Below are 10,036 nucleotides of genomic sequence, written 5' to 3' on the forward strand. Positions count from 1 at the left end.
GATTATTATTCATATAGACCCTTTGTTGTTCACCTTTTTCTCTTTCAGGGGTTATTTTTAATGCTGCAGCACGTGAACCATCCACCACATACACATGAGTTTAGATTAGGGTACAGTGTTTGTATCATTTAGCTATTGTACAGTGGAAATCTCTTTGAGGCAGATTGATTTTATTCTAATTCGACTTGACTATTGACTACACAATAGAAAACATAATGCAATTAAATAATAAAAAAATTACTAAACGTACTTTAAAAAAGTTGTTGCAGGGAAATAATCCACATTTTATCAGCTCTCTATTTTTTTTTAAATCAAATTCTAACTCATTCTTTAAATTGGATAAACAGCAGTTTCTGTAGGTCTGTTACGTTCAGTGATAGGTTTTAGTCAAGTAATTAACTTTCTTTACTTTAGTAGATGCTTTTTCTGTTAATTTACACTTATTTGCAATTTTTTACGCCTTTTCAGCTATAGAAACAAATTATGTTAAATGGTTTCTTGAAAAATATTTGATCAGCTTATAAACTGTAATGCATAATGCAATAATAAAACAATACTTTAACTGCATGGAAGGAGCCATTCTACACAATGAGTACTTTTACTTTTGCCACTATAAATACAATTTCACTAACAAAAATATACAATACAAAAATCCCTTTGTGGTATTTCTACTTTTACTTGCCATTTACATTACCAATGAGGCCCATACACTGCATCACTCCTAAATAACTCAACTTTATTATGACAGCCGTATTGATCTGCTTGTATTGTCTGTACATTAAACAGCGGTGGAAGAAGTATTCAGATCGTTTAGTAAATGTAGCAATACCACAGGGTAGAAACACTTTGTTACAAGTCATGCAATCAAAATGTTACTTAAGTAAAAGTACAAAAGTATTAGCAGCAAAATATATTTAAAAGTAGTCATTTAAAATAGCCCATTTCAGAGAAATATACTATTATTGGATTATAATTGTTGTTGCATTAATGTGTAAATATCACCAATGTTGCAGGTTGTAAGTGTGGAGCTAATTGTAATCTATAACATTAAATCATAAATTATTAATTTATAATTTGAATTGGCAATTAAAGCTGTCAGATAAAGTAGAGTGTAAGTATAAAGTGGAAAATGAAATTACTCAGAGAAATGATTAACTACCACAAAATTGTACTTGAGTTAATGTATATAGTTACTTTTTTTCCACACTGGTGTTTTGGCATTGATAACGTTTTAATTATTGGAGAGGATGAATCCACTTTTTCAATTCACTATTTTAGGCTAAACAATTTAAATCCCACTTTTCCTCGCTGTGTAAATTAAGGTGCACGGCTCCTCCACATCAAGCAGGTGTCCTGACCCCCCCCCCCCCCCCCCCCCCCCTGCTGTCCACCAAGGGAGAGAGGAAGGAAAAATGCTATTTTAGGGGGGAGGAGGAGGAGGGGCCATCCTCCACCTCTCTCACCTTTGCAACAGATGAGCCGATCCTCGGTCTCCTCCGCACTGTGGCAGCTACCTTAATCTGTTTTTAATGACCCTGCGGAGGATCCGTAGAGACTCTTTCCTCCCAGCTGGTTGGATGACAGCAGTTTGCAGAGGTGCGTGTGCGTGCGTGCGTGCGTGCGTGTGTGTGTGTGCGTGCGTGTGTGTGTGTTTTTGGTTTCTGAGTCTGAGTCACTGATTCATAATGACTAGGATTTTTAGCCACATGTGTTTTAATGGGGATTATTATTTAATCAGGATCATTTCTTTTTTTTTTTTAGGCGCAAAATATACATGAAACATTGCGTTTTTGTATTAAAAAAAGCTAAATCTAATCTTATTCTATTTAAAAACGAGTCTTTTATTTGAAGTTATTTTGTCGTTAAAGTTTAAACGTCCACATGTATTACTTTGACATGACCGAGTCTATTCTCCCCACTTCTCCTGATAGGCGTTAAACTCTGCTATTTATCCACAAACAAACGCTTTTCTTTGATAGGTTTCCCACCAGCCCTTTGAAATAAAACAATTACCGCACTCTTTGTGCAATAATTGTCAATCATCCACATTAAATTGATAAGCTTTAAATGGACAGAATAAAAGCTTAAATTGTTTTACAATGGAACAGCTAAGCGGGATGATTTGCTATTGCTGACATGCCCGCGGCTTTACTAGCTCCAGATAATGCCATAGGTTAATGCATAAATAAGCAAATCAAATCCATGCGTTACCCCAATTCAATTCATTTAATTCCTCTTTAATAAAGAAGCGGCCCCGCCCCCTGTCCTCCGCCATTTACCTCGGATTTGTGCGATGAATGCTATAAATGTAAATCAATCTAGATGAGAAAGAATCCCATTGAAAGAGCAGAGAAATTTCATCTGGGAAAAGCAGACAAATGTAGGAGGGGCCCGCTCATAAAAAGCAGCTGTTTCACAGTAATCTTTTTTCGTGCCCTGTCACTCACCTTGCCTTTTCACTATCTCCTCAAGCTCCAAAAAAAAACAAAAAAAAACTCCGCTATTGTATTTAGTTGCCATATCTTCTTTCCCATTACATTGCCATAATCCATATTCGTCCAGAGAGAGAGAGAGAGAGAGGGAGAAAAAGAGAGCACAACTTGCCTTTTTTTTCGGACAATCCCCTTGTAGTTGTTGGAGTGAAAAGAGGAGTGCATGGATGTCAAATTGCCCTCAAAACACCATGAAAGATTGATTTGCAGCACTTTTCAGGGCCCTGACATTACTTGGAGGGGAGCTGAATAGGAAACCTGTGAGCCGGGGATGGAATAAAGATGTCCTCTCTGCTGGAAAAGAAGGAAAACTGCCCATTTAGCCCCAGTCCATCAAGCCCGAAAAATAGGCAAGAGAGGAAAAAACACAGTGGACTGTGACTATAGAGAAGAAAAGGGCCGTATATACTCATCTAAACGTTGTCACAATACCGAGGGGGCTCCGAACATCCATGAATATTAAACCGCTTATACCTCAACAAGGGCTTGAAAAAGTGAACCACGTCAAAGCAGCTTTGCATTTTTTGCATGTGAACAATGCTGTAAAAAAAACAAAAAACTCCACGTCGAGCTTGTTTCCATTCTTGTTATTCCCGCGCTAACTCCTCACAAAAAAAATAATATTACCACCACATGAATACCAAATGCATGAGAAAAAAATAGGAGGGCAACTCCCAGACTCAATGACCCACTTAAACCTTCAAACATTATCACTTAAAGTCCGAGAAAATGTTCTTTATTTGACTCTTTCTACATTCTCAAACCTGGTTGCATTATTTTAAGTAATAAAGCATACATGTTTTGTTTTTTAAACAGAGTGCAATAGTTGCATTGTATGCTGCAGCGTGCCTCGTGTTATTGAATTGCACTATAATATATATTTTTTACAAACATTCTTGGACTTTTTTAAGCATGTTAAACTTTAATAATATTTAACCATATGTTTCGTAACTATACAATATATTTATCGACAGTTTAGCCAATCAGAATGCATTTTTTTCCAACTTTGCAACAAAAAAAAAAAGTCGCTTCAATTTTTATTTTTTAGCTTTAAGTGCAGATAATTGCTTAAATAAACTTTTGTCCACAATTGTTCTGTGTGTTCTCTGTGCTTTGTGTGTTTGTAATGTCTGTGCTGGTGTGCTGCGGTGCGGCGGTGAGGGGTGTGTCATTAATAAGTGATTAGACAGGGGTCAGGGGTCAGGGGAGCCACTTATATAAAGAGACCCTCACAGCCAGACAGGGCAGCTTTACGCACAGACGGTTTGGAGCAGACGGACGCACTGAGGAGCAGCTCTGCTTCATTTTTTTTTATATATTTAATATATATATATATATATATATATATATATCGCTGTTGTCATTTCAGACTGTTTCTGCTTGTATTTGCAACATGGGCTCCGTGCTACCCGCCGACGCTTTGGCTCTCAAGTCTGGATTTAAGTGTCCGAGCCGCTCGCTGACAGACGTGATCACCTCGGACATCCTGCACAGCTTCCTGTACGGCAGGTGGAGGAACGTCCTGGGGGAACACCTGGCGGAGGAGCGGCAGAGCGTCGGCCCCAAGACGGCGTTCACCGCCGAGGTGCTGGCTCAGTCGTTCGTCGGAGGTAGGCTGACACGCTGGTTTATTATGGGACTATTTTGTTTAAGTTTTATCATTTTGTTGTGCATGTTTGGAAGTTTGTATTTCAGGTTTCGTAGCCTAATGTTAATGGTATTTTAAGCAAAAATAATTATAATTATGTATTTTCTGGAAATAAAAGCATATAGCCTATTTATTTTTTTTTTACTAAAGAATGTGCTTAGTTTAGATTGTATGCGATTTCCAACAAATGTGGATTACTGAAATCCACGAGGACCTCTTTTTTTTTCACTGACATACAAATTTGGGCATTTTGTCCCCAAAAGTATCATCACATATAGCTTTATTTAAAAAAAAAATAAAGAAACCAGAAAAAACTTCCCAAACTTTCTCTCACTAACTTGTTGCACTTTTCCACATTTTCCCTCGTATTCTGCTTTTATTTCGACCCATTTAACGCGTGAACCCCTCCAGAGCCTTGAGACCTCGCGTTTGGAGGCTTGTTCGGCGTGTAGCCGCCGCTGATTGAAAGACGCAGGCCATTCAATTCATTTGGTTAACTTTGTGCTTGACCTGGGAAAGTTTCCACTTAAACCTCGAGGAGAGAAAGGTTCCCTTTCTTTGAGGTGTCCCGGGTTTTTATCCCGCATTCATCAATCTCCGGACAGTCTCTTTTCCTCTCTTGGCAGCTATGGGGCTCCGGAGCTTTTCTCTTTCTCTCCCCTTAAAAGATTTGCTGTTCCTCGCATAATGCACCGTGAAGGGTAAATTTAATGCTATTCATTGCATGTCAACCATCTAATCGCCTTTCCATTTTTTTGTTGCAGAAATTCCTGAGTCCTTTAAACAAGTCCTCGTTTCATTCAGTGCAAATTTATTGCTACAAAGTTCTTAAAAGGATAATGAATTTGGAATTAGCCGTTTCTTTTCCAGTAAACTTTAATGAATATCACATCTGAAGCATGACAAATCGCTGGAGCCCGGGCAATAGAGGACCATTTAACCCCTATTCGGCCCGGCTTTTTTACGAAGCCTTAAAAAAAAAAAATCTTTGATTTTGACATTAAAGAAGCGCACGTTTTTTTTTTTTTTTTTTTTCCCCTTTCTGATGCGGATAAAAATGCTTTCTAAGGGTTTTTTTCTGACCAACAAAAACTTTCAATTCAACCAGATAATCGAATTTAACGGAGGATAATGTGTAGCTTAATATTTCGTGACTAAAATAAGATCCAGTCCATTAGCTGCTTTCAGGACTTTTCCAGCACTGCTGTTTCATGAGACGCTTTGGCATCTCCTCACAATTTACAGTCGGTGTGCTTTATTGGAATTACATTTCTGTACAGTTTTTACTGGTGCACATTTGCTCATGCACAGTCTCCATCTTTATCTTTCCATTCAACATGCTCACGTTTCTTATTCTTCTTATTTGCAGAGGTGCAGAAGCTGTCCAGTCTGGTGCTGCCCAGCGAGGTGATCATCGCTCAGAGCTCCATCCCCGGAGAAGGTCTGGGCATCTTCTCAAAGACCTGGATCAAAGCAGGAACGGAGATGGGCCCGTTCACAGGGAGAGTCCTGTCCCCTGAACACGTGGACCTGCTCAAGAACAACAACCTCATGTGGGAGGTGAGCTGAGAATTAAGTTTCTGATAAAAGTCTTCATGAATTCAGCTTGCAGGACAAACTTTTTTTTGTTTTGTTTGTTTTATAACTCCATTAAAATATTAAATTCAATATGTTTGCGCTCAGGTGTTCAATGAAGACGGCACGGTGCGCTACTTCATCGATGCCAGCCAGGAGGACCAACGCAGCTGGATGACTTACATAAAGTGCGCCCGGAATGAACAAGAGCAAAACCTGGAGGTGGTGCAGATCGGCAGCAGCATCTTCTACAAGGCGGTGGAGGTGAGAATCCACTTTAGTTTGTTTCTCTGCAGTATTATGTGAGAATAACATGGTAGCTCTGTGAACATCGCCTGGGCCGTCAGGGGCTTTATGGGACTTTTTATTGACGACCATCAACAATGTAAATGCCCTTTAGAACAGCGCCACCTGCTGGCCAAAGGGATAATTGACTATGTGATTTTATGTAATTCAGTTTATGTTCATGTTGCAACAGCCACAAACGCAGCAAAGCAAAGACACATACTGATGATCTGACTTGTGCCCTCTTTCCTCAGACTATCCCGCCGGACCAGGAGCTTCTTGTCTGGTATGGAAACACCCACAACACGTTCCTGGGAATCCCTGGAGTTCCGGGAATAGACGAAGAACAGCTGAAGAAAAGCAGGAATGGTGAGTGGCCTATCATTTAACAGATCAGTATCACGGCTACAGCCTGTTTTATCAGCATTGGGTGTCATGACTTTAGTGAGTTATCCAGTTTATTTTTCCTGTGGTATGTTTTATTTTTTTAGATAAACATGTTACTTAAAGCTAGGGTGGGTAATTAAATAAAACAAATGCATTTACTGTTGATATTTTAAATAAAGCTGTCTCTAATAGCCACTGTCAGCTATATGTAGGTGAAGTGCTCTGAGAATATCTGCTCATAACTTTGCTCTCCCCTGCCTCTGTGGGCCGCACCCAAAAATTGCCACCGCTCATGTACACTTTGACCAATCAGAGCGAGGCTCCGATTCTCCGTTCTTATTGGCTGTGGGACTGTCCGGTCACCTTGGCAACGACGTTGGTGCGTCCCTGCGTGTTTCGTCTTCCTATCAATGTAACTGAATTCACATGAACGCGCATAACTGACGTTCGGTGGGAGGAGCTACAGCAGGTAGCGTGGCAGGGAGAGGCCAGAGAGCACGCGACGGAATCTCAACGGCTGTTTTCTCCAAAATCGCCCACCCTAGCTTTAATCTCTTCTCCCTCCTTTTGTCCCCTCTCCTAGAAGAGTCCCACTCCTGTGAGGGCCCCTCCTCTTGCTCCCCACCCGCCTCCTCCACCACCACGGCCGGTCGGATGCGCTGCGTCATCTGCCACCGCGGCTTCAACTCCCGCAGCAACCTGCGCTCCCACATGCGCATCCACACTCTGGACAAGCCCTTCGTCTGCCGCTTCTGCAACCGCCGCTTCAGCCAGTCGTCCACGCTCCGGAACCACGTCCGCCTGCACACCGGGGAGCGGCCCTACAAGTGTCACGTCTGTCAGAGCGCGTATTCCCAGCTGGCGGGCCTGAGGGCGCACCAGAAGAGCGCGCGGCACAAACCGGTGGCGCACGCCGCCGACGTGTCATCCAAAGTGTCCCCTCCTCCCCCACAGATGACGGCCATGCCCCACCAGCACCACATGCCAATGGTGCACCACATCCCCACCATGGTGCTATGATGACAGGCAGGCGGAGGGACAGTCACGCAGAAGCAACGTTGCACTTTAGGTCATAGCTGTAGTGGAGCAGTAAAGGAGATCCTGTTGGGACAGGCCTTCTCTGAGGAAATAAAGGAGTTGATGTGATGGCAAAGCATCCCACAGACTTTTAATAGGTTGCCTTATATGTATTGTCTTGTTTCTTTGGCTATCATGTGATCAGAATTCCAGCAGAAAGATGTTTTAATGTTTGTCTGTATTTTTGGAAAGCTGAAATATATGCTCAAAAAAACAACTCTGAAGATTTTACAAAAAAGTTGTAATTCTCTGTATAAAATTTAAACCTGAACAAGTGTCATATATCACCACAAATGTGAGACAAAAACGAGATTTCTACATTTTTAAACTGTGTCTATTTTGCATCACATCCTCACCAGCTCAGGTGAAAACAGTCAGAGATATGTAGAGTAAGGGACGTGGCCACCAGTGTACATTGTTTCAGCTGCATCCTCACTGTAAACTGAAATTGTCACTTTAATCTTGCACAGACTGTATACTATGCTGTTGTGTAATTGTAAAAAAAAATGTATTGTATGCTATACTGTACATGTGAATGTAAATACATTTGTGCTTTCTTCTATTCTAAATAAATATGATAAGATATAACATATGGTGGTAATTATTCTCAGAAGCCACCCATCTAAAAAAATCACGAGCATAATTATCTCTTCCTGTTCTGTCATGTATATATCATATCATATCAGATCATATAAAGTCTAGATTACTTAACTGCACTCTTAATCCAAAAAATACATTGCAGATTTTTTTGCCTAGTTTGAAATAAAAATCGTAATGAGTCCATCACTTAAACACTTATTTTATTAAGAAATAATCAATGCTAAGAAACAGACACTTTGCCGAAGATTCTTTAAATAATCCAACAATTTTTTTGTTGTTGTTGTTGATCATACCAGGAAAGTGTCAGTTTTAAGAAGTGAAATACAGACGGAAAGTTACATTATTTATTTTGCTCTATAAATACACCTTCCATCCATTTTCTAAACTGACTGTCCTGTTCTGTATCATGGGGGATTTTGACTTTCCCAGTAGGCTACTCATAAATTCAGCCCCAGGCAGGGTAAAGCACAGGTGGTGGGGTCAAACAATTGACAGGTAAATAACACTGACTTAGTTTTTTTTGACCAAGTGTGTCAGCCCTGTGATATACTGGCAACTCGTTCAGGGTTTACCCAGTCGCTGTTTATAAGAAAGGATTTATCCCACAAGCAATTGGCTTGCTTATTCCTAAGAGACCCAATTTTAATATTTTGTTTTGCTTTTCTGAAATGTTGTGAGTTCTATTAATCTGAGTTTTCATAATCTCAGTATTCTTGTTAAGCGATGTGTGTGGGTGTATGTTTTGATGAATTGCCAGATGGGCCGAAGACAATTTTCCGCCTTTGTGGACAATAAAGTTGTCTTCATCAAAACATTTTAATGCAGATAAAAGTAGCAATTAATAGTTAATAGATAACAAAACTGAGTATTTTGATAACTGCAGTTAGTTTTTCTTCCACATAATGGCGCCAGATACTCAGCTAAAGAGAGTCCCATAGGAGAAAGGTGGGCCTCTCCTGGAGAAACAGTGAAAGGACACTAATTTGCTGTGCTGACCACATTGCATTTAAACCGTATAACTGATTGGTACACAGGAGATGTAAGCCACTTCTGAGCCACTGCTGCACTTGTCTGCTGTCAGACATTGTCCAACTTCCAAACAAGGAGTTTTCAGACAAAGTCATCATTATAACAAGTACAGAGCAACACAGATCAACATACTGCAAGTTATTGAATATCAGAAATAAATAAGGTGGACGGAAAATGTGGGCATCTCTTCTGTCCGGAGGAATTAGGGAGGATTTTGACTGGATGTTTTTTCATCATTAGAGACTGTCCACACGTTCTGCCCTGCAACTTGAAGAAAAATAGACAGTTCAGTTCATCAGATCCACAGATCATTATTTCAAAATAGTTCTATTTCACCCAAACGAGGAGCACCTTTAGGCTGGTATCGTCATCCTCCAGCTGTCCTGTCCTTTGAGGAGCAACAGCAGGAAGCTATCCACACAGCGGCATTGCTCAGAGCTGAAGGAAGTAAGAAACAGACAGGAATATTTCTATCATCTGTTTGTAGTATCAGCAACACCGCTGCTGAGATGCTGTTGTGGCAGGTAACCTGATCCAACCCCTATCAGGTTTAACATGCTCCATTTTTGCACACAATCCTAGTCTGCATTTTCATGTTATACATTTTGTATAAATATTTCATACCACAGTGAAAACAATAAGGCTGTTTAAGGGGTAAAGATGTCATTCATAACAAAAAAATCTAGTTAATAAAACCTTTTTGCTACCAAAATTGCCTGTTTAAGAAACTTGATATAAGATTGTATGAGAAAGTTTGAATACTCACCAGAGAATAGTCGTCACAGCATAGATCCAATTTAATGTCTTCTTAACGAGTTCAGTCTTGAAGCAATCTGTTCCCTTGTGATCCAATGAGCGGTTCTTCTGTTGCACAGACTCACTGACTGATGACAGCGAACTGAGGGCCACCACACAGATACAGGAAGTATAGTATTACTGTTAT

General features: G+C 40.3%; 1 protein-coding gene across 1 annotated transcript; it reads left to right on the forward strand.

The window, feature by feature from the left end:
- Positions 1-3,850: 3,850 nt before the first annotated feature.
- Positions 3,851-8,024, forward strand: LOC129102674 (PR domain zinc finger protein 12-like). The gene is given in 6 exon segments (XM_054612919.1): positions 3,851-4,102; positions 5,510-5,700; positions 5,824-5,979; positions 6,255-6,369; positions 6,873-6,950; positions 6,953-8,024. Coding segments are annotated over 6 exon segments (1,212 nt in total). The 5' UTR covers positions 3,851-3,885; the 3' UTR covers positions 7,408-8,024.
- The last annotated feature ends 2,012 nt before the right edge of the window (positions 8,025-10,036 follow it).

The sequence above is a fragment of the Anoplopoma fimbria genome, chromosome 14 (genome assembly GCF_027596085.1).
Source record: "Anoplopoma fimbria isolate UVic2021 breed Golden Eagle Sablefish chromosome 14, Afim_UVic_2022, whole genome shotgun sequence".
Taxonomy (NCBI): domain Eukaryota; kingdom Metazoa; phylum Chordata; class Actinopteri; order Perciformes; family Anoplopomatidae; genus Anoplopoma; species Anoplopoma fimbria.